At 51.9% G+C, this 24,950-nt stretch overlaps 1 protein-coding gene across 4 annotated transcripts in view; it reads right to left on the bottom strand.

The window, feature by feature from the left end:
- PEBP4 (phosphatidylethanolamine binding protein 4) overlaps nucleotides 1-24,950 on the bottom strand; it is a 76,419-nt gene that overhangs the window by 26,864 nt on the left and 24,605 nt on the right. For all 4 annotated transcript variants that reach the window (XM_088068416.1, XM_088068417.1, XM_005530871.3 and 1 more), the window contains one exon: nucleotides 11,245-11,343. In XM_088068416.1, the coding sequence (XP_087924542.1) occupies nucleotides 11,245-11,343 (99 nt within the window). The remainder of the gene's footprint in view (nucleotides 1-11,244; nucleotides 11,344-24,950) is intronic.

Below are 24,950 nucleotides of genomic sequence, written 5' to 3'. Positions count from 1 at the left end.
CCAGCGTTTCGTCACCCTTGGGTGGCACGGGTGGCACGGATGGACAGCCCGGCAGTGCCCTCTGGTGCTCCCCATCCCCTGCCACCAGCCTGGCGCTGCCCTGGGGTCCCCCACTTTCCCTGGGGGGCTCCTTGGGGGCGTCTCCGTGGGGCTGCACTGGCCAGGCAGGGGACGGGACACTGGGATCTGCTCCTGGCAGGAGCTGCTGGGCCCGGGTGCTGCCCGCCACCCTCCCACAGCATCCTCATCCCCGAGAGGGCATCCCGGGAGTGGGGGGCAGATCCTGCCGCGGTCGGGGGGGGCCGTGGGTGTGTGGAAAAGGGGGGAGGACGGGGAGGGATTTCTTTTTTCCGAGCGAAGGTGGGTGGCGTGCGGGGATGCCAGCTGGCGATGGGCTATATTTCTACTGACAAGGCTTTACCCTGTAGGTGTGAGGAATTCCAATTAAATATTCAGCCTATTTGTCTGTGTGTGGGAGAGGGTTTGCTGTGCAGGAGGAAAGCCTCACATTCAGCTCCGGAGCTAACCATTAAGGGAGAAATTAGCTCAGTTCATCAAGGGAAGCCAGCTGAGGGTTTTCCCTCGCTTTCCTACCTTGTTCCATCCCTCTCGTTCACAAACAGCGGGGAGTGAACCCATCGCGTTCGGCAGGGGAGAGCAGAGCCGGCCGCTGCGCCTACACCGAGAGCCAGCAGCACTTCCCAGGCCCGGAAAAAAAAGCCATTTTTCCCCATAGCTGGGGGCTCCAATCCCCGCTCAACCCACCCCAGAGGCTGCCGAGGGAGATCGATGTGCCGGGCGAGGGGTCGGAGGCGTTCGGGCGCTGCGGATTTAATTGCTCTCGCATTTACCTCCTTTCCGAGTCGTTTACAAGACACTAATTAATCACTGGCAAGCGAAAGCTCTCGCTTCCGGATGATCTTTTTAAGGTGGGAATGCCCCGTGAGGGTCGATGCCATATCGATGAGGGATCGATGGGCCTGCAACGATCGTCCCTTGCCACCCCCGCGGGTTTGGGGTCGGGTTCAAGGCAACTGAGAGGCTCCAGAGGGTGGAAAATCCCTCAGGAATACACCCAGCCCATCAGCCAGGGGAGAGATTGGAGTGGAAAATGGCATTTTGGTACCAGGATGTTCCTGGAGCAGCACCAGGGCAAGGGCAGGATGCAGCAGGGTTTGGCACTGGGGGAGTTTGGGGGAGAAGTGTGCTTCCAAAAAAAAAAAGAAAAAAAGAAAAAAAAAATTCAAAAAAAGCCACCATGGAACTGATTTCACCATTTTCTGGAGTTTGACGTGTTTTTGCCCTTTTGAAATAACTTTCCATCTCAGAATACCCAAATTTTAAATAGAACCTAAAGTGACGAGAATAAAAAAAAAAAAAAGAAGATGACTTTTTCATGAAACCACAAATGATATCCTGTTTTCCTGCTCTGTTTTGGGGAAAAGAAGTTGTTCCTGACAGGAATGAAGCCGTAATTTCCTTCTCTTGAGGGAAGGCAAACATCCAGGCTCCCCCAGGTGAGGGGCACTGGTGGGGACTCAGGTCCTGGGACCCCACTCTCCACATTTTAAATTAAAAAACCACCTGGAAGTTTAAGCCAAGCACATTTTGGAGGAAGATGAAGGTGGGGGGCTGCTACGAGAGGGGGGATATGGAACATTTCAGGGTGTCCCAGTGCTGCTCTGTCCCTTTGGCTGATCAAACCTGACCGTGGCACTTGGCCCTGCTGGGAGGAGGAACTGGCTTTAAAGGGCTTAAAATCCTCACTGGGAATTCCAGGCAGGAAAATGAATCCTTTGGTCCAATTCCAGCCCTGCTGCATCCAGACCCAGGCTGTGGGGACTGTCCTGCCACCCCTGGGACGGACTTCCCACCCCTGGAACACGGTCACCCGGGGACTTTCCTGATGTGTTTGAGAGTTCCAAAATTCCTCGGGAAGGAAAAGCCTTGCCTGGATCCTGTGGGATGCTCCCAGCTGTGCTGAGCTTCCCAACCTCCTCCCCTCCACAGGATGCAGGGATCCCTACCCCCTTCCCAGACTGCAGAGTGAAGGGATGAGTTTCCCTACCCCATCCCAAACATGGGATGCAGGGATCAGCTTTCCTACCCTTTTCCTCATGCATGGAAGGCAGAGATGAGCTTTCCTATCCTTCTCCATTCACAGGATTCAGGGATGAGTTTCCCTAACCCATTCCAGTACTGCAGAGTGAAGGAATGAGTTCTCCTACCTCTTCCCATATACAGGATTCAAGGAGGAGATTTCTTACCCTCTTCCCCATCCACAGAATCCAGGGATGAGTTTCCCTGCCATGCCCTACACAGGATCCAGGGATGAGTTTCCCTGCCATGCCCTACACAGGATCCAGGGATGAGTTTCCCTGCCATGCCCTACACAGGATCCAGGGATGAGTTTCCCTGCCATGCCCTACACAGGATCCAGGGATGAGTTTCCCTGCCATGCCCTACACAGGATCCAGGGATGAGCTTCTCTGCCCCTGCCCTACACAGGATCCAGAAGCCTTATGGAAAGGTTCATAAGTTTCTCATCAGTCCCAAATCCCGATAGTTTTATGTGGCACAAAACACCTTTTTGGGGCTGAGCATTCCATCAAGGAGCAGAACCCCTCAAGGACCCTGCACCTTCCCCATCCCACGGGATCACCGTGGCAGCTTTGCCCTGGGGACCACCACCTGTACCCATCCACACGATTCCTTTCCTTTCCTCCTAAAATCCAAACCCGGGGACTCCATAGCAACCCGCAGCTCCCAGGGTCTGACTCCAGCGCTTTGCTCGGCGCTGTCACTTCGTTTCAGGCTACCCCCGGGTAGGTGTGAGGAACTCCAATTAAACATTCCGCTGGCTCCCTGTGTGGGGGGACAGGCTCTGCTGTGGAGGAGGGAAGCCTCGGCGGTGACTAATCGCTCAGACACCGGGTGTCTGTGGCACCAGGGGAGGGCAGGCAGAGGGTTTTCCTTCACCGTGCAGCTGCCTCTGCATTCCCTTTTCGGGAGCGATTGCGGCTCCCCGCCGGGCTCGGGGGCTCCCGGGCGGAAGTTGGAAAGATCCCAAGCATCCTTCCGGCGATGCCGCCGATGCTGCTGCGGATCTCGCTGCTGCCGCAGCCTTTGCTGCTCTGCCTCGCACAGCCCCCGGGGAACTTTTTTCCGAGGGAAACAGAATTCCTGGAGTTTGAAGGTGCCCGGCGCATCCCCTGCAGTGGAGGGGAGGTTGATGCTTTGGTCCCCTTTGGATGACCATCCCCAAATTTGGGCGAACACCATTAAATTTGGATGCTGAGCCCTAAAATGAGTGTCTGGCCCTTTCCCGGGGAGCGGAGCAGAGGATCTCACCCTCGGCCACTACTCCAGTCCAGACAGAGACGTGACAAATTTGCCACCGCGAGGTCATCACCATGATCCCCACACAAACATCACTTCCCACATCCTCCTATTCCCTATGGAAAATCCCTCTCCACGCACCCAGCTGGACGAGGGGCCCCAAGCACCCCAAAACTTCCTCCCTTGCCCGGAGCCAGAACAACTCCCTCGGCACCGACTCCCTGCGGGACAGCGCCCGAGGGTGACACCGCGGGGTGGGACACACTGTCCCAGCCTGGAGTCACTGCCCCGTTCCGCGGGGACACCGAGGCTCTCCCCCAACCTTTGTAAGCGGCTGCCTGAGCCAGGGCAAGAGGCGGCAGCGGGCCCGGCCCAGCCGGCGGCTTCGCCCCCGCTCCCCGGGGAGGAGAGAAGGGGGCCCGCGGCCGCCCCCCGCCACCGCCGTGGGCAGCGGCAGGATGTGCTGTCCCTCCCCTGCACTTCCCAGCGAGCACTTTACATAACTTCTGCTGCTTAGTCACAGCTTCGACTCCTTTTTTTTTTTTTTTTCCTTTCCCTTTCCCTTTTTTTTTTTTGGAGCGATTTTCTCAGCCGCATCAGAGCGCGAGTCATTTCGGCAAGGGAAGTCCCTTCCTTTCTTCCGTTCCCTTGGTAACTGCACAAATTTGCTCTTCAAATGATTCATGACCGGGGTGCTGTAGGAGTTCCCTCCTCCAACACAAATCGCTCCCACACAACCACACATGCCCGATTAATCATTGATCCGTGGCTCTTCTGCAAGGTGCGCCCGACTCCAGCGCTCTCCTCCGGCCACCACCGCAGCCACGGCGATGCTGCTGAGGTCTCTGGATGCTCACAAGTGTCCCCAAACAGGGGACACAGGCAAGAGTTTTGTAAGAGATCCCGTCCCCGGACAGGTTTTATAGGCTGTAAATGAAATATTGCCATGGTGGTGGGACAGGTTGGTGACAGGAGCCGGGTTCTCCCCGTGGAGCCAGTGATGGGATCGGAGCTCGGTGCTGTTGGTGCTGATGGATAAACCTTCCCTGAGCTCCCACTTGCATCAGCACAACTTTATTCTGGATCTGATGTTTGTTTCCATCCCAAACTTCCTCATATTAAACAGAGGGAGAGCTAAAAAGCCAGAGGGTCACCCCCGCACCGTGACCATGTTGGAGGGATAGAGCCCAACAGCAGAAAAAAGCCATAAAAGAGACAGAAAAATCCTCTTTGGACCCCTGGTAAGAGAAATGCTGTGAGGCCAAGCATCATCCCAGGGCCACGATGCTCCTCACACACCTGTACCCGCACAGGGAGGCAGCTTGGGATGGAACTGGGAGCTTGGCTGCCAGGAATACCTCAGCTGGAAAGTAAAACTAATCTGCAAAATCTCTCCCTGCCGCTTTTCGGTAGGATTTGTCTGATTTATTCTCTCCTCGTTAAGAGGAGCTAATTAACAAACCATCGTTTAAATAAACAGCAGCCAGAGTGTTTGTAACCTCAGCTTTATTGAATTGTGACAAATTAGTAGCCTCTGTGTGTTAAATGAAACAGAAACATGGAGGGAAAAAACCCCTGAATTCCCATCTGGATAATGATCCTTGCTGTGGACACGGAGCAGAGGGAGTAGCTCCTGGCCAGTGTGACACACACGTGGAAAAATCCCAAATAGCCCCAAAACCTGGTGGGTTTCTGGGTGCTGAACGCTTCAGGGCTGCGGTTTCACCCTGAATCCATCCCCAGGGAACGGCAGGGTCAGGATGAGCCACTGGACAATGCTGGGGTGTGAATAAAACAGCCCCAGGAGCCACTCGGAGCCGCTGTAACCGCCCCGTTCATCAGGGATCCATGATAATAATGCGTGATAGTAATCCTATAACGCACCTCTGAGCCGAGCCTAGCATCCCGCGGCTCCCGGTGCTCCTGGGAGGAGGGAGCAGCATTCCCGAGGGATGAGCCAGGGGGCTGCGTGTCCCCGGCCAGCCCTTCCCTCCAAAGGGAGATCTTGGGATGTTTTCCCCCTTTTTCCTGCTCCCCAAAGGGTGAGACCAACACTCTCCATCCTCCCTGTCCGTGCTGCATCCCGGCTGTGGGGTGGCCATTCCCAAAATTCAGCAGAGCCATTGCTGGTCCCGCGGGTGCTTCCAGCTCCTGCTGTCCCATCGGGAATTGCTCGGTGACAGCTCTCTCCAGCAGCTTTGTGAGTGCAATTACCTGGGAGCATTAATTACACTCCAGGGGAGCACAGAGCTGAGCAGGGAGAGCACTGGTGGCTCCCACGGGGTGGGAATGCCGGGACTCACAGGGATGCAGCAGTGGGATCAACCCTCAGCATTCCAGGACACAACTTCCCCCTGGACAGAGCAGGCCAGCACTGATGGAATCATGGAATTGTTTGGGTTGGAAAAGTCCTCTAAGATCATCGAGTCCAACCACTGCCACGGCCAGCACCAAACCCTGTCCCCAAGATCCATATGATCCAGCTTTGGAAATCCACCTGGAAATCCCTGCTGGAATAGTGACCCCAGCACCGCCCTGGACAACCTTTACAGGAAAGAAATCTTCCCAATATCCAACCTAAACCTCTCCTGGCACAACTTTTGTCTTGTCCTTTGATAACTGGGAGAAGAAACTGATCCCTGCCAGTCCACAGCCTCCTGCCAGGCACAGAATCTCTTTCCCAACATTTCTCGGGATGAGAAGTTCATGAAATCGAGAGTGGTTTGGGTGTGAAGGGACCTGAAATCTCAGTTCCACGGGCAGGGACGTCTCCCACTATCCCAGGTTGCTCCAAACCCTGTATGGCCTGGCTTTGGACACTTCCAGGGATCCAGGGGCAGCCACAGCTTCTCCATCCCAGGTCCTCACCACCCTCACAGGGAAGAATTCCTTCCATAGGAGCTTGGAGTGCAAATCCTGAGCTGCAGCCTCTTTACTTATTTTGGGTTTGGTTTTTTTTTAAAATTTTTTTTATTAATAAAGGCTTCATTAACGAGCAGCGACAGAAACTCACACCAGGGAACTGAGTATTCCAAGGAGCCAAGGTCATCAATTAAACCAACATTTCCCTCTGTTCTTTCCCTTTCAAACCCTTGGTTTCATCACCAAAAAGCAGAGTCGAGAGGGCTCCAGCGAGGAAGAACAATAGCAGAGCACCAACTCCTACATCTGCCCCTTCTCCCCCCCAGTGAGACGGGGATCAGCAATCCCACAATTCCACGGATCCATAGGAATAATGGATGCTGCATGGCACAGGCAAGGAAAGCTGCCCCAGCACCTCCAGCTGCTCCCAAAATGTGGAATCCCCCTGTCTCCAGCGTACCCAAAAGCTGATTTTTTCTCCCTAATTAATGATTAAAAATAATTCCTTGCCCTGACTTTTTTTCCCCTGCTGGGGTGGTGAGTGCACCTGGATCAGGAGTGCTCAGCACAAGTGTCCCCAAGGTGTCCCTACAACTCCTCAGCCAGCAGCTGAGGAGCAGGAATGGCAGCAGCCAGCAATTAACAGCTGATCTCTCTGGTTTTTGGTAAATCCGAGCATTCTGGATAAGCTGGAGCCACGTCCTGTGCATTACAGAGGAAAAGTTTCCTGCAGAGCACAGGTCCCTTTGGGATGAGGACAGGGCCAGGGGACAGGGCCACAGGCGGGGGCGAGCAGCTCCATTTCCATCCTTCCCTTGTGCAAAAACCCTGTAATTTTTAAGGTTAATAAAAGCCCTTGTTTGCTTAAGACAGCACCTGTTTCTATGGTGACACTTGCAACCTGGAGCCTGTTTATCAACGGTGACACCAAGCGCGGTGACAAACGTGGCCACCGCCGGGCGAGCCACCGCGGGGAAGGCCAGTGGTGCTGCCAGGAGCACCGGGGACAGCGGTGCCACCGTCCCTCGGCACCCAAACGCTCCCATCCCCATCCATGGGATCCCCGCTCCGCCCTGCAAAGCCTTGGGAAGGGATGGAGCTGTGGGAGCTACACCCACAGTGGGGGGAAAGCCGGGGTGGGAGATGGGTGGGAATGGCTCTGCTTCAAAATGCGCTTCCCATATCCGACCCCAGAGCGTGCCTCAGTTTCCCCAGCACCCTGCCCTGGAAGGGGTTGGTGGCTGATCCAAGCGGTGCTGGCGGCAGCAGCGCCTGGTGGGTCCCGCTCGGTTCCAGCCTGGCGCAGGATTTCTCCCGGCTGGCAGAACCCGTTTCCATAACGACTTTCTGTTACAAACATATTTTGATAAAAATAAAGTTAAAGCGGCGAGGCTTTAGTGGAGTACAAATTCGCTGCTCTCGCCCTCCCCCTTCCTCCTCCCCGAGGAGGGGGAATAAAGACGGAAAGCTTTCCATTTGAAGGGCAGTATTTTCTCCCTTCTTTTTCTTTCCCCACTGAATACAAAATGGAAAACCTTGTTTACCGGGGATTCGCTGTAAACCAGTTCCGACTCTGCCTGGTTACCTGATGCTCTACAGTATGTACAGGATAATGTGATAAATTCATTTCCAATTCACTGCATTATCCTTTGAATATTTTAATGACTCATTGAATGGAGTAAAAAAAAAAAAAAAAAGAAAAAAAAGAGAGGAAAAAAAAAGCTATTTCAAATGAACAATTATGCTGCATTAGAGTAAAGGCTGATTATATTTAAACACTGCTTCCATGGATAACGGGACATATCGACCTCCGCCTATAAGAGCTAATTTGGCTCTTATCTCTAAATAATTTTACACTGCAAATTACCATGAAAACCTAAAGGGCTTTAAAAACATTCATCAAAAGATATTATTCCACTTTGTAGCAACATTTTTATTTAAATTATTTTGAATAGGAGTGAAAGCATCTCTCGTGTTTGACAATCGGAGCGGCGATGGAGCAGCGGCTGATAAGGAACGGCGAGCGGCGCCGAGGGGATGGGATGTTCCATCCAGAAAACCCACCTGGGAGAGCAAATCCCGAGCCAAACCCCAAAGTTGGTGGCGTGCCAAAGTACTGCAGCACCCAGGAGTGGCATTTAGTGCTGCTGGAGCTGCTTCCCTCCAAACTGGGGGATGGCAAAGCCTGGGTGATGCCGGAGGGATGCCAGGGCCATACGCAAGTGATGCTGGGGGGAGGCTGGGGTGATACCCAGGGGAGGATGGGGTGATACCCAGGGGAGGATGGGGTGATACCCAGGGGAGGCTGGGGTGATACCCAGGGGAGGATGGGGTGATACCCAGGAGAGGGTGGGGTGATACCCTGGGGATACTGGGGTGATACCCAGGAGAGGATGGGGTGATACCCAGGAGGCTGGGGTGATATCCCGGGAGGCTGGGGTGATACCCAGGGGATACTGGGGTGATACCCAGGGATGCTGGGGTGATACCCAGGGGATACTGGGGTGATACCCAGGGATGCTGGGGTGATACCCAGGGGATAGTGGGGTGATATCAGTAAGATGCTGGGGTGATGCCGGGGGGAGGCTGGGGTGATACTCAGGGAGGCTGGGTGATACTGGGCTTGTATCCAAGCAATGCTGGAGTGATACCCAAACACTGCTGGGCAATGCTGGGGATACTGGTGTGGTACCCAAGCATTGCCGGGTCACACTGGGTGATATTGGGGTGACACTGAGTGATACTGGGGTGGTACCCAAGCGCTGCTGGGTGATATTGGGGTGACACTGAGTGATACCGGGGTGACACTGGGTGTGTGATACTGGGGTGGTACCCAAGCACTGCTGGGTGATACTGGACTGATGCTGGGTGATACTGGACTGACACCAGCTTGGTGCTGGGCTGACACTGGGTGATACTGGGCTGATGCTGGGTGATACTGGACTGATGCTGGGTGATACTGGACTGACACCAGCTCGGTGCTGGGGTGACGCTGGGTGACGCTGGGGTGACGCGGGGGCACCGCCGGGCGCGGGGGCTCCGCCAGCCTTCCGGCACGGCACCGGCCACCCCGTCCCTCCCGGAGAAAGGCACTTGCAAGCCCCTCTCTGCACCAAAGCAACAGAAGGTGTCATGTAAAGCCTACACGGTTATTTTAGAGCCAGTGTGCAAATAAGGCTGTCAGCTGAAGCTCCTCGGAGCCAAGACTTCCATATTCCCCCAAGGATCTGCATCTCAACGAGACACCATGTGGCTGAGCCCGCAGGCTCCGCACTCGGATTTGGGGCTGGGGGATTGGGAAAACTCTGCCTGCAGCCTCGGCGGGACACGTCAGGACCCCCCCACTGCAGCCCCAGCCACGGGGACTGAGCTGAGGTGGTTTTGTCTCAGTGTCCTCATGGGATGGGTATGATTTTTGGGTAGTTTCATTGTGTGTTCATGGGATTTGGGGGATTTATATGCTTTTCTGTGAGTGTAGAGGAGAGATACATATACACACACCCACGGGAGATAGAGGGGATATATTTATCCCATCATTATAGGGATCATATCAATATATAGGTTTTATATAGAATATTGCATGGAATCAGTGAATATCTCACGTTGGAAAGGACCATCAGGAGCATCGAGGCCAAATCCCTGCTCGGAAATGTGTGTTTATATTTATAAATGTATTTATCTCGTGATAAGAAAGCTTAAGGAATTGTTGGGGCTGGGATCAGCCCCATCCCTGGCAGATGGGGAAAACCCTTTTCCTTCCCAAAAATCTCCCTTTTTTCCCTGCCCTCTTTCATGGCCTGACACAAAATTTTTGACCTCAGGGATCACAAACAGCATCACCCAAATGCCAGGGGGAAAAAAATCCACCTTCCATTCGTGCTGGAGGTTTGAATCCCACATTTTCCCTTCTTTGCTTAAAGGATTTTATATTGCACCCCCCCCAAAAAAAAAAAAGGAAAACCACAATAATTAGCAAGAGGGAACGGCTCCGAAGGATCTGTGTACAGAAGGAAACACAGGAGCTTGGGCTCCTTTGCGTTTGGTAAATATTAAAATTAATGAGAGACTTTCAGGACCCTGTTGTTAGAAATGCAGAAGGGTTTCTGTGAAGGATAAAAACACAAAACAACACGAAAAAAAGCCCAAACCCTGTACACAAATTCCCACAATTATTCCCAATGCTTCCTATTTTTCAGCCAATTATGGAATTCATGGAAAGTATTAATATCCCGTTTTAATTTGCTTAATATGCCCATTAACAATAAAAAGTCTAATTAAGGTATCTGTACAAAGAGCCCTCAGCAGTAATTTCAGAGAATAATAGAGGAGAACGACGCAATATTTCTTGTTAAATGCACGCTGCAAATTAATTGATATCTTAATTAGGCTTTAGTACCCAGATTATCAGTTAGATTGATTTAGGGCTGCAACATCTCGTTTTTTGAAGACATAAAAACAAGCGGGAGGGGAACAAACTGCTTTTTCCAAAATATTTCTGGGAGCAAAGCCATGACACACCGGGACAGGGGGAAGGACTCATCCCATGGACACAGTGCTGGGAAGCGCCACAATTCATCCCAAACTCATTTCCCCCCTTGTTTTCTCATTGAATTCAAACCATTTTTAATTAAAAAAAATAAATAAAAAATTAAAAACTAGGAAAGGAATCAAGATTTTCACCAAACCCACTTTTTTAACCACAAAACCCAACCGGCAGCAGGAGCTGTTTGGAAGGACGCGCTGTCTCCGCAGAGAAAAACGGTGGTGGGGACTTGGCAAAATGTTTTTTGGGTTTTTTTCCCAGCACTTCCTTAAGAGAAGGAGGGGAAAAAAAACCCAAAAAAACCCAAACAACCCAAGCAGCAATATTTTTGGACCAGCCTGGCTCTTTATAGCCTGAGGAAGCACTTCCCTACCTACACGCCCAGCACCATTTACATTTCTCTGGCAAACACTCGGCCTTAGGGATTTCACCGGGAGGAGTTTGCACCCCATGGGAACCCAGCCCTCCCTGCATACTTGGGAATGACCCCATGGACTCACCAGGATGTCAGTGACCAGCCAGTGCCTCCAGAAGCGGTGCCGGGGGTTGGCTCTGTTCGGAGAGTCAGGATCCACCATCACCAGGACGTATTTCTTGTTCTGCAAGAGAGGAGAGGGGGATGCTGTGGGCATGGGGCGACAGCAGGAAGCCCCCAGATCCACATTTTTCCACTCTTTGCCAGCAGGTGGAAATCCCCTGTGGCACCAGGTGAGGCCACAAACCTCCTGGGGATGGTTTAATCCCAAATCTCTCCAGAGGAAAAATGTGGGTTCTGCCTCCTCCAAAGAAAAGTGACCCAGGAAAATTCCCTCTGCTTCCAGCCATCCTCTCACCACATCCACCGAGGGGCAGGATTGCTGCCACTCTGGAATTTTTGGGATCCAGGGGTGGTTTGGGAAAAGCTGGGTACCCCATCCTCCATGGGGGTGGCTGTGAGAAGCCAAACTCTATCCCAAATATCCCAAAATAACAAAAATACCTTCCCAGGATGCTGCAAGAAGCAGCACCTTGGGGTCAAGTACCACTCCTGGGTGATGGAATTGGGTAAAAAGAGCTGGGATTTATGGATAACACCTCTTTAGCCTCCAGAAAACACTCACATCCTGCCCTAGGTCCCCACTGAGGATGCCCAGCACCCAAAGGTGCAACCAGCAGAGCCCACGTGGATATTTTGGTCTGCTGAGGATGGAGCTGGGTTGGAAGTGACCTCTGGAGGCGGCTGTGGAGGGAAAACCTGCTGATCTCCAGGGATTTGGCAGGACCTCAGGCACCCGATTATCCCACAAGAACCCAGATTAAAGGATCTATATCCAAATAAAACCACCAGGTGCGTCTGTCAGGGTGCCACGCTCCGCTCCAGCCGCCCCAGGGGCTGGGCTTTCACAAGCACCCTGGGATTCAGCTCTGCAATTCCCACTGGAATTAGCTGAAGCTCTGCGACTGCATCCCCTGGGCACTTGTGAAACCGGGCAGGGATTTGCACAGCGAGGTTCTTGGGGTTGACTCAATTTTTTTGCTCCGTTTCCCAACCTCTGGTTGGGGTAAAGAGGCAAAACCCCTGTGGGGTGTTGCCATAACCAGAGCCCCTCTGTGCCCCCTTTCCCCAGCATCCCACATATCTCATAAACCTCCTGCAGGCCCCACCTCCACGGGGAGTGCCATTTTTAACCGGAAAAAGGAGATTTTGACCCATTTAGCCAACAGCCTGCAACAGTTGCGTAGAAAATCCCAAACTCCGGCAAACCGCCCCGCCCGGGAGCGCTGCCGAACCACTGCCCCGCTCTGTAAATCCCGGCCTGGCATCATCCAGGGTGGGGGAATTACATCAACCCTGCAGATGTGAGAGTGGGAAAGGGGCCATGCTGGCCTCACCACATGAGGCTGAAGGTCAGGACCTCGAAGCTGAGCTGCCACCACCCTCCCCACCGCGCTCCCAGCTGTGGCCAGATGGAAAAAAATAAAAAAAAACGGGAAGAAGCAGCAATATTCCTTAACAGCACTGAAATCAGTGTTTAATAGGAAGGAGAAGGAGGAGGAGGAGGAGGGGGAGAAGAAGCCCGACAACCCAAAAACCCTACGCTGGAAGTGTGAAGGAATTTGAGCTCTAACTTTGGGGAGGGTGCGGAGCCGAGCTCGGCGTTTCTGAATCTCTCGGCTCTGCTCGGAGCCCAGCTGGTGGGAACAGAACGTGTAGTCATGGGACTGTCATCGTGTGCTGTCCAGGTTAACATGTAGCATTTCTATTACTATTAACAGACTTTCTGCTCCTCACTCCATCTGTTCTTCGAAATAATTGCAGTTGTACAGACCATGCCTTCGCTCCAGGCAGGCTCTGGGGAGAGGATAGTGCTTTTATGCAAAAAAAAAAAAAAAAAATTATAAAAAAAAAAAAAAGGGAAAAAAATGGGGAGAAAAAAAAAAGTGTTAAAAAATAACAGCAAACACGAGAATAGAGTGCAAGTGAAGCTAACAGCAGGCTCGGAATTGGGGACAGATTGTGGCCTAGAAAGGTGATGGCACACGTGGCCGGGGGCCGGTGGGGCCAGACCCCCGTGGGGACAGGAGCTGGGGTCAGCGCCCTGAGCCGGGCTGGCCCCGGGGTATTTTTCCCTCTCCTCACCTGTCGGCCACCCTAAGAGCCACAATCCTTCACCTTCCACCTAAAGATAGCAAAGCTCTGCCCGAGCCGAGTTAATCCCAGCTGCTCATCCTGCGCTGCTCCCAAGGCTGCAGCAGCCCCCCAGAGCCACCCCAAAACCCCTGTGGGATGTCCCAGGGCCGTGCCAGGCACCCCAAACACGGGGGAGATGTGTTTGAACTGCTTGCAAGCAGCAGTGCAGCCCGATGTGGTGATTTGGGGGGTTTTTAATGCTGAAGTCTCTCCTCGACACAGGCTAACAGCATTAGCTGCTGTCAGGGCTGCAGACGGGAGCCAGCCCCGAGTGACACGGGAGCTGCTCAGCTTTACAAGCATGAACCAGCCCCAGGGATTTTGGGAGAGGAGGAAAGTGGCTTTAGATCAGAAAATTCCTCCAGTGTACAAGAACAGGCAGCATCTTGCTGTGCAAAGGGAAGGGAGGAAGCAGGAGAGGGAAGAAAATGCCACTTGGGGTTGCTGTGGATGAAAATTCTGGGGGGGAAAAACCATCCCCAAAGCTCTTTCACTCATTCCTGCTTGGCCCAGGCCATGGAGGAGCTGCTGGAGTGCAGGACCCAGTGTGTCTTATCGGTGTCATGGAATCATTGAATAGTTTGGCTAGGAAGAGACCTTAAATTCCATCCAGTTCCATCCACTGGGCAGGGACACCTTCCACTGCCCCAGGTTGCTTCAACCTTGCCCTGGGCACTTCCAGGGATCCAGAGGCAGCCACAGCTCCTCTGGGAATTCCAGCCCAGCCCCTCCCCACCCTCACAGCCAGGAATTCCTTCCTAATATCCCACCCAAATCTCCCCTTTCCCAGTGGGAGCCATTCCCTGTGTCCTGTCCCTCCATCCCTTGTCCCCAGCCCCTCTCCAGCTCTCCTGGAGCCCCTTCAGGCCCTGGCAGGGGCTCTGAGCTCTCCCTGGATCCTTCCCTTCTCCAGGCTGATGTGTGACACCAACTGGGTCACCCTTCCATGGCCACCCTTCCTCACTTCCTCACCCCATGACCCCTTAAAATCGACATTTAACCATCAACAGGATCTGCTGCCTTCCCAGGGACTCAAATCCACATCTGCACCTCCCAGCCTCACCCCACACATCCCTGGGAATGGGCTCCACCCAACACGGAGCCAGAGCAGCAGAGCTGGTGGCAGGTGACAAGAGCCCTGCACTCCGTGTTTTCCCTGCTAATTGTTTCTAGAGGGGAAGCAGCAGCCGAATATCCAGTTATTCCTGCAGAAAGCATTAGCTGCTCCAATTAGGCACAGGTTTAGGAAACTTGCTCCAAGCAGGCAGGGACTTTTCCAAGAGGCAGGAGAGGGATTTTGTGCGCTGAGGATACACATGGAGCTCAACAGATCCTGCGGAGCCGGGGCTGCACAGGAATTAAAGACTTATCCAAATGAAAGCAAATAGGGTGTTAAGCGACACACATGTAGAGCGAGCGGTTTCCTTGGAAACCAGCGCACATGGAAGCAGCACACATGCAGTGCTCCGGCATTTTCGGCAGCACCGGGGCGGCCTCAGAGCTCTGCCCTGCTGGGGATACCCGGCTTGGGCTGGGCACGGAGCTGGATGCGCCCAGGGGTGTCCGTGTTGGTGTGTCCAACCCATTGGCATCCGTTTGTCCAGGGCATGGAGGAAAAACGGATTAGAACGTGCTTTATTCTGTGAAGGGGGATGGATGGTGCCGGGATTTGGCATAGGAATTCCATCCTAAAACTAAGGAATGCCAATGGACCAAGCCCCAGCCTGGCCCAGCCCAGCGCCTGCTTCCCAACGTGGGGAATAAGCAGGTTTGGATGGATCCAATCTGGATCCTCCCAGCTCTGGATCCCTCCGAGCTGTTCCCATCCCACCGGGAGCATGGGATGTTCCCTGTACCAGCCCCTCACCACTCAATGGATGAGGAGAAATTTCCACCTGCCCCACTGCCACCCACATCCTTGACAGCTCCTAAGGAATTTCTCCAGGTGCCAAAGGAAATCACAGCATCGAGAGGTTGTGATGGTACCTGAGCCAAAAACCCTTTCACCTCCCAGGGAGCTGCAGCCTGGCATTGCCACAGCCTGGATTATCCTGCTGTGAAGGATTTTGATGGCATGAGATGATCCAGGCTGGTCCCACAGGTGTGGAGATGGGATGGGGGATGGAGCCAGGGAAGAGCTGGGTTTATGCAATTACAAACCAGAAAACCTCAGTCTACCCCAAAACCACCTCCCAAAGCAGGGCAGGAAGCTGGGAAGAGCACCCAGAACACTGGGAAACATCATCCAAGCTCTCCTCAGGGATTTTTGGAGGGTCCAGCTCATGTCCCACCAGTGCAGGAGTTGGAGGTGGAGGCGCCGCCAGCACCAGCTGAGATTTGAGATCAATCTGGGCTCTTTTCTTGGCTTGTCCCCAGTACTAAAAAGTTTCTAAAACAGGCACCGACTTTGCAATTCTGCTGCTGCTGCCTCACCAGAGAGAAATTCCAGTTCTTTCCTCGGCAGCAAAGAAATTGTTTGCGACCAAGTTGTGTTGTGGCTTTGGGAAGGAGCTGCCGAGCGCAGCAGGATTTCACCTCCTCGTTTTCCACCTGCGCCTTGCCACTTCCACGGGCAAAAAAATAGGTCAGCAAAATTAACCCTGCTCCGCAGGACTTGCCCAAGGGGACAAGTGGCACCGGCTGAAGGCTTGACCCAACTCTCCCAGGCCTGGCTCCCGCTGCCGAAGGGAACTTCATTGAATTTCCATCCCTCTGCTCTCCCTCAGGGCTCCCTCACTGGCCAAATATTTATGCAGCCTAATGTCCTAATGAAAATCGATTCATCCAGGATGGTTAAGGAGTGTGTGTGAAGGGTCTGCTCCCAGATTAAGGGCTTGGGATGCTTTAAGGAATGGATTATTTGCTCTGCAAGAACAGTTTGTTTTCCCTTGTAGTGAATTTGAGAAGCTCTGCACAATCAAATGGCAATGGGAGTGTCACACACCCAACACAACCAGACAGAAGGTGGCATAAATATTCCAAAGGGTCCATGGTGCTGGAAATGCAGGTGATGGTGCCTCGAGCACTTTTGGGGAGGGTGGGGAGCAACAGGCTGTGATTCCTCAAAGACCCCACTGTGGTTCTGCTTTGGGTTCCCCAAATTGAGGGGATTCCACCTAAATCCTCAAGGGGAAAACACTGGGAAATGAGGTCCCATGTCCCAAATCCAGGGAATCAAGGCCCCGGGAGCCACTCGCTCCCGCTGCCGAGCCGCCGGCCTGTGCCCCCCTTTCTCCAGGAGTTGTTTATCACCACTCGAGCCTAATGAGCACCATGCACTCGTCCCCGGGCTGGGGACACAGCGGCCGGCCCCGCTCCGCGGGCAGGGCAGCCGGGATGGACTCGGAAGCGACACATTTCCCGAGCGGAGTGTGAGGAGGAGGAGGAGGAGGCGGCGAGCGGCCACGGTGGCAGAGCGCAGCCGTCCAGCCCAATTACTGTCACGCGGGGGGACACATGGATTGGTGACATTTGACATTTTCTACACAATATTTTGATGCAGAATGGCACCTCCGTCACAAATTATTTTCCAAAACTTGGCATGGGTTCTGGTGGGTCTTTTTTTTTTTTTTTTTTTTTTTTTTTTTTAAATTTTTTCTGGGGGAAAAGAATAAGAAAATAAAAGCATTGCACAGGGCATTTGCAGGCTAGCAAAGGGGAGGGTCACGGTGTCTCCTGTGTGAGCAAAGGTGGCTGTGCCACCAAGTGGGAAAACAAAGGGGAAAATGCACCCAGAAACTCCAGGCTTTGCTCCCATGCACCCACAAGGCCCTTGGGGACCCTCAAAAGCTTTTTCCCTGCTCTCTCCTGTGATTCCTGAGATGTTTCAGCTTGGGAGCATTGGGGGGCCAGACCCCTCCTGGCAAGCCAGGGGTTCTCAGCGGTGGGAATTGCTGAACTCGGTGCTACCAGACACCTCGGTGAAGCTGAAATGACTTTAAATGCCTAAACATTTTAAAACAAACCCTGGAACAATTCAGCTCCGAACTCCTCGCCTGCTTTCTCTCCCTCCTCGCTCTCTCTCTCCCATTTTTACGGTTTCCAGAGCTGTTTTACGCCTCATTACCTGCACACTGTGAGTGATGTCTGTCGGTCCTAGAGCTGTAAATACCTTAAATCATGCTTCATTAAGAATATCTCTGGTGCTATTAAAGAGCTATAATAGACAACGAGTTAACAGATGATTAAATATGAACTCCATTTGTGTCACTCACCGCGGGCAGGAAGAGGCTTTAAGTTTTTTAAACTCGCTCTCATTATCTGGGGAAGTGGCGGGGATGGAGGGGGATGGAGGGAGGCTCGCCTGGGATGAAGGGATGCTGGCTTGGAAACGCGGGGATGGGGATGGAGGGAGGCTGGAATGGGATGGAGGAATGTGGATGTGGAAGGGGAGAGGTGGGGATGGAGAGGTTTTCACGTGGAATCGAAAGATGCTGACACAGAAATGGGGGGATTGAGGATGGAGGAATGCTGACATGGAGATGGAGGGATGGGAATGGAGGAATCCTCACATGGAGATGGAATAATGCTCCTGTGGAGCTGGAATGGAGGTGAATGGAGGGAAACGGAGAGAGGCTTGCCTGGGATGAATAGATGTGCATGTGGAAATGGAGATGATGAAAGGATGTTCATGCGGAAAAGGAGGGATGTTCACACGGAGGGATCCTCCTGTGGAGCTGGAGGGATGGGAATGGAAGAGTCCTCACATGGAGATGGAGGGATGGGAATGGAAGAATGGGAATAGAGGAATCCTCACATGGAGATGGAGGGATGATCCTGTGGACATGGAGTGATGCTGGTGAGGAGCTGGAGGGACAGGAAAGGAGGATGCTTTGTGTGGAGACAGAGGGATTCTCTCATGGAGAGCTGGAAGGACATTGTGAATGGAAGAATGGAATGGAAGAATGTTGTGGAATGTGGATGATAGAATATTTTGGAATGTGTGTAGATGGAGAGAGGGGGATTGAGGGATGCTCATGGGGATGGAGGGATGGGAATTTAGGGATCCTCACATGGAGATGAAGGATGGGGATTTAGGGATGCTTCAGAGGGGATGGAAGGATGTTTCCATGGAGACAGAGGGATGCTGGCCCCATGGATGGGGGTTCTGCATCAGGAACACCCAGGAGGCACCAGCTCCACATTGTGACTCCAAGCTGATGATCCTTGCTTGGATTGTCTCAGCTGGGGTTTGGTGGATGGAAATTACAAAGAAAATCAAATAAAGGAGGAGGAGGACAGTGAGGAGATTCTTTGGATGGAACAGGATGAGTACCTGGAAGAAAGGTGGATGGGATGGGGGGATGCAGGGATACCTGGGAAGAAGGGCTGGAGGGTGGCAGCATGGATGGAGATGCAAAAGGGATTGAGCATTGCTGGTTCTGCAATACCAGAATAGCTCAGCACAAACGAATTGCCAAAGCACAAATTAAATAATAATTAATACCATTAAAATCCCATGAGCACACAAAAATACTGGGGAAAATTAAATAATGAGTGTTTTCTTCTCTTCTGGATTAGATTTTGCTCTGTGAAAAGAAAGAGCGCTTTCACAGGCTCCGGCACAAGTGGAATTATCCCATTGTCACAATCCCAGCTTCCCGCTGGGATCAGGGCTGCGGATGGTGGTAAACATGTGGCACGTGTGTCCCAAACTGGCCATGGAGAAGCAGAGCTGGGAAGGGGCTGGAGCCTCAGGAGAGGCTGAGGGAACTGGAAAGGGGCTCAGCCTGGAGAAAAGGAGGCTCAGGGGGAATTTCTGTCACTGCACAACTCCCTGACAGGAGGGGACAGCCGGGGGGGATTTGGGATCTTATCCCAGGGAACAGGGACAGGAGGAGAGGGAACGGCCTCAGGCTGGGCAGGGGAGGCTCAGGGTGGACAGCAGCAGGAATTTCCTCATGGAAATGAACTGCCGTCAGGCCTTGGAAGGGGCTTCCCAGGGAGGTTGGGAGTGCCCATTCCTGGAGGTGTCTGAGTAAAGCCTGAATCCCCACAAGGCGGGGATCGGGCACAGGTTGGACCTGTGATCCCTGAGGCCTTTTCCAGCCTCAGCCATTCTGGGATTCTGAGAGAGGAGGATTTGGGGACAAGGACAGACCCTGGCTGTGGGAAATCCAGGCCACCTGAGCATGCCCCACATCAGGAGCATGGCCGATGTCCCAGCTGTCCCTGTGGTCTTTGTAAGGAACCTCACAGCAGCACACGGGGTTGAGAGGAGCCTCCCCAGCTCCCCCCCAGCCTCTCTCCCATCCCCTCCTCCACTGGGATCAGCCTTAAAACCACCCAGCCATGGATAGGGCTCTATCCGGGTCTGGTCTGCCCCATGTCCTGCGTGGAGAGGGAGACACGGGACAATCCTCAGCAACTACCACACACCCCCCACGGCCACCAAATCCCACCTCTGCTCCAAGAGAAAATCCACGGCCTGATTCCTTACAGGGAGAAGAGTGGGACAAATTCCCATTCCTACAATCCCCCGGTGCTCTCCCTCTGCTCATTGATCATTCCCGAACACACCCCGACCCCTTGCCAGCCCCGAGCACTCCGCAGGGACCCCCGGCTGCCCCCGAGGCCGCCGGGGGGTCCTAGGGAGGCTGCGGCGCTGGTGGTGGGGACAGTGCCACTCGTGTCCCCAGGGATGGTGCTGCTGCGGCCGGTAATTGAATCTCAGCTCTGCCATTCCGCTCGGGGATTGAGTTAACTGGAAATGCCATTTCCACGCTGTCCAAACGGCCAAGCGGCCCCAGTTCCTTATCAGTGGCCGTGGGTCCCCTCTGCTCCCCCGGGCGCTGGGGTCAGGCGGCTGCAGCCCCCCGGGGTCACCCGAGGAAATTAACCCTGGAGCCCCTTGGGAGCCTCCGCCAGAGCCATCAGAAAGGCAGGGAGGGAAAAAATATCTCGGTTCCATTTGCGGGGAAATTAAAGCATTTCAGGAGCGGCGGGAGCTGCTCCATCCGGCTCCATCCCTGGGGATGCGGCACCAACACCCCCACAGCATCCATTTACCTGCTGGAACCCCCTCCCAGCACCTGGAGTTTGCTGCTGCCGAACTGAGAGTATCCAAAAGAACTGACAGGGCCTTTCTCCCGTCCCTCCCGCACCAAAGACAATAACTTATAAAATATATCATATATTATATAATATTATATACAATATAATGGTGTGTATATATGCATATATATACACAATATAATACAATAGAATGTAATATATACAATATATAATATATAATGTATAATATATAATATACAATATATGATGGATGATACATTATATAATATATAATAAGTAATATGTAATATGTAATAAGTAATATGTAATATGTAACATATCATATACAATATATCATATACATAATATAATATACAACATATAATATACAATATGTAATATATATCATATATCATGCATTGGGAATAAATATTTTATATATATAGATGTACACTATATTTCCACATAGAATATATATTTGTATATTTTAATATATATAGATTTATTATCATATATTCTACATGGAAAAATAGATTCTATTCTCTGCATATTCTCTATACATTATCTATATAATCTTTACATATTCTGCATATGCACTATAGGGAAATATAGACTATATTCCAGATAGATAGTGATATATTGGAAATACAGATACATTCCCAATATTACTCAGGAATAGGACCCTGCCTTGGGATCTCATTAAAAAGCTGTTTTAATCCAGGAATAATGGGAGAAATCCACACCCATCTACCCCCAGAAAGAGCTTCGGGAAAACAACCAAGAGCTCACCCTCCCTCCACATAAACTGCTCTTGCCAGGAACAGGAGGGAAAAGATGCTCAGCTCAGAACTTCCCTCCCTGGTAAAATATTTAATAATAAACTCAGAGGAGAAGCCAACTGTCTCCCTTGGATGTGGTTTTCATTTGGAAGTTAATGGGAGTTTTATTTCCAATCCAAAATATCTTTTTTTTTAATTTTTTGTTGTTGTTTTTATGTTTTGTTCTGAGAAATCCACCCTGTCACGGCGAATAAAACCCAAATGGGATGGGCAGAGGCATGACACCCGTGTCACGCTCCATTCCCCTCCAGCCACCCTTTCCCAAGGCTCCCGATCCCTGGCACTTTGTTAACCGATCCCGGGAACAACATTTGGAAATACCCCGAGCACCACAACAGCCGCGTTAATGCGTTAATTCCCACGATGCCTCGGCGCTTTGAAATCCCAGGGAAAAAAAAAAAAAAATTAAAAAAAAATGGGGGAAAGCTGAAATGAGTCCTGTGAAAAGGAACAGGGCATCATTAACACAGCCGGATCCGTATCACAGGCTGCAGCAATTATTCCCGGGTGGAACACGGCAAGCTGTGAAGAGCTTTCATTACCAGGGGTGTTCCAGGTCCCTCACCTCTGGCCAATCTCCAGCTAAAATGGGCATTTTCTGCACCACGGATTCCAGCTCCATTTAAATCCATAATTGCTCTGATTGGGGGGCATACGGAGCACGGGGAATTCATGACTGAGAAATCTATTAGGCAATAAGTTGGTTACTTTTAGGCACCTTGAAGTCAGCTCACCTCAATTGCTGCCCGGCTCAGGGGGGGCGCGGCTGGAGGTGCTGATTTCCAGGGGGTGAGATCTGCCCCAGCTCCCCCGAGCCTCAATTACCTCCCCGGGTCACCAAGGGGGAATTCAATCAGGGAAGCAGCCCATGGGATGCTGCTCCTGCCTTGGAAATGCAATTCTCTGCCGCTAGCAAATGTCCCCTCTCCTGCCCACCCACAGTGGATATTGGATGGGGTTTCATCATTCCCCAGGCCAAGCGGGAGGTGTTTGCTCCAGGGGTTCTCAGGTGTGGATAAGGAATGATCCTTCCATAGCAATTTTCCCTCTTGTGTCCCTCAGTCTGTACAGGGGTGTTCAGGTGTGGATCAGGAATGATCCCTCCATCCCTATTCCCCCCTCTCTTCTTCATCCACGTTTGCTCCAGGGGTGTTTAGGTATGGATCAGGAATGATCCCTCCATCCCTCTTTCCCTTCTCCTGTATCCATTTTTTCTCCAGGGATGTTCAGGTGTGGATCAATTGTGATCCCTTTTCCCCCATCTCCTGCATTCCCTGTTTGCTCCAGGGATGCTCAGATGTGGGCCAGGTATGATCCCACCGTCCCTATTTTTCCCTCTCCTGTATCCACATTTGGTCCAGGCAGTAGTTCAGACATGATCCCACCATCCCTATTTCACCCTCTCCACTTTACCCCCCCAAACATTCCCCTTGAGAACCAAACAAAACCCATTTTTATGCCTTTTTTTATCACTCCTTTGTATCCAAACGGGGTGCATTCACCGTGGCTGCAGCAGAAAACTCCCGAATTTCCGCGCTGCCATTCCCACCTCCCTCACTCCCTGGGTGAGCTGTGCATCCCAGGGTTATCCATTCCCCAAGGATGCTGCCGGAAATGGGAGACAATGGTCTATTCTCCTCTTCCTCCCCATCCCTGTATCCAAGTGCCTTCCAGGAGTGCATTAAATGATGCGATTAACATCTGTCACATGCGCTTCAGTGTCTCTTTCAGCCTCTCCCGGGGGAGGCAGCTGCACGTGCAGCGAAAGGGTTTGTTTTGGTGGATTCAGCTCCTTTTTCCAAGCCCCCAGAGCACGGTGGGGAATGGAATCTCTGTGGGTGAAGTGTCCCATGGTTGGAGCAGGGTGGGAGGGGTGGCAGCTTCCAGCCTAATCTCACTGTTTGATGGGTGATGGTTGAGCCAAAAGCTGTGGAAGGAGGTTTGGGGAAGATGCTGACGGGTTGGGGCAGAGGCAGCGGCAGCAGCGTTCCATGATTCCTGCAGTGGGGTGGCTCTTCCCTTTTTATACCCAAACCCCAGAAAACCCCAAACCCTTTCTGGGGGTAGACGGATGTAGATTTCTCCCATTATCCCTAAACATTTCTTTATGAGATCTCACTGCAGGCTCCTCTTTCTAAGGGCTGATCTCCCTTCCCTGTTTACACCCCAAAATTCAAACCCTGCTGGAAGAAATTCCCATTTCTTGCACGTTTCCATTTGCTTCTGGCAGGAGCTGAGCCCGGCACCTTTAACCAACCACCCAACCTGTGGCTGCTCCCAAAAAAACCCCACATCCCACGCAGACATTGGGATGCACCCAGGGCAACCCTTCCACTCCCAAAATCCACCAAAATCAACACCAGCAGCGAGGCTGGGACAGCACAGGGCAGGGATGCTCCAGCATCCAGGAGATTGGGAGGAAAAAAAAGCCCCATGGAGGGGGATCAACCCCTTGTGTGGGACTTTTTTAGTGGGGTGAAAGGATGAAGCAGCATCTTAGCAGGGCAGAAAGGAGGGATAGGATGCTGCTCCCACAGCCAGGATTCCTTTTAATTGATTTCTCATGGTTTGGTGGCTCCTGGCTTTAATTACAACACAAATGTTTGCTGATGCAATTATGGTGCACATGCCATAAAGCTGTTAGAGGGTGTCACCAGGTCGTGGGTCTTCATTTATTTATGGCCTTGAGAGGGAAAAAGAGGGATCCTGCTCCCTACCCAGATCCCTGAGGATCGATCCTAATCCCAAAGTGTGTTTCTTTATGGCAGGGCAGAGCAGTTTGGATTTTTTCTTTTTCTCTTTTGGTTTAATATATTTAAAAGGAGGAAAAAAAAATTAAAACGTGCCTTGCAGCAGCTCGTCTGGGGGTGAAATAATCCACTCAACATTCCGATTATCAGCTAATGTACATTTGCATTAGAATGGGTTAGAAGAGCTCCCGGGATGGAGCAAGATCCCTGCGGATCAGCCGCTGGCCTTACACAGAAAAGCCACGGATCCTTGCCCTGAGCACAAAAACGCTCGGTGATGCAGTGCCAGATCCAGCATTAAATACACGGAACATAAATTAATGCATAGGAAAGCTGGGTTATATAGAATATATCGAGAATATAAATATTATATGTCATGCATTGGAAAAATACATAATATATATAATATATTATATTATAATTATTATATATTATTGGGAGAATATATATAATATATTTGGAATATGCATCAAATATAAAAATTTTAATTGAGAATATATGTCATTCATATAAAATTATTTGGAATATATTCACAATATTCTTTGGAAATAAGACCATGCCATGAGATTTCACTACAAAATGTTCCAATTTAGGAATAACGGGGGGAAAAAAGCAGAATTGGCCAGAATTAGCTGGTCCTGAGCCATGGTGCCAAAGCCTGGGGTTCTCCTAAAGGTTTGGGAGTGCCTCGCACTGGGATGGCAGTGCCAACTCCATGGAATTCTGGAAAATCAGCGGCACCCCTTGGCTCTGGGGCTGTACCCATCTCACCTTTAAACCCCCAGGAAATTCGGGAGCGGCGGCCTCATCCCGGGTGAAGCAAAGCCGAGACGAAATTCCCGGTGTGGAGCTGCCGAGCGCAGCCCCCGGAGCCTCAAACCCTGACGCTGCACCTTTCCCACCTCGGCTGTCAAAATGAAGCCGGTGCCCCCCCCCGGAGCCTCGTTAAAAAT

The sequence above is a fragment of the Pseudopodoces humilis genome, chromosome 30 (assembly GCF_049639895.1).
Source record: "Pseudopodoces humilis isolate 2021_Gansu_Grassland_sample_001 chromosome 30, ASM4963989v1, whole genome shotgun sequence".
Taxonomy (NCBI): Eukaryota; Metazoa; Chordata; class Aves; order Passeriformes; family Paridae; genus Pseudopodoces; species Pseudopodoces humilis.
Note: the sequence above shows the minus strand (reverse complement) of the source record. Positions and strands in the feature narration are given on the sequence as shown.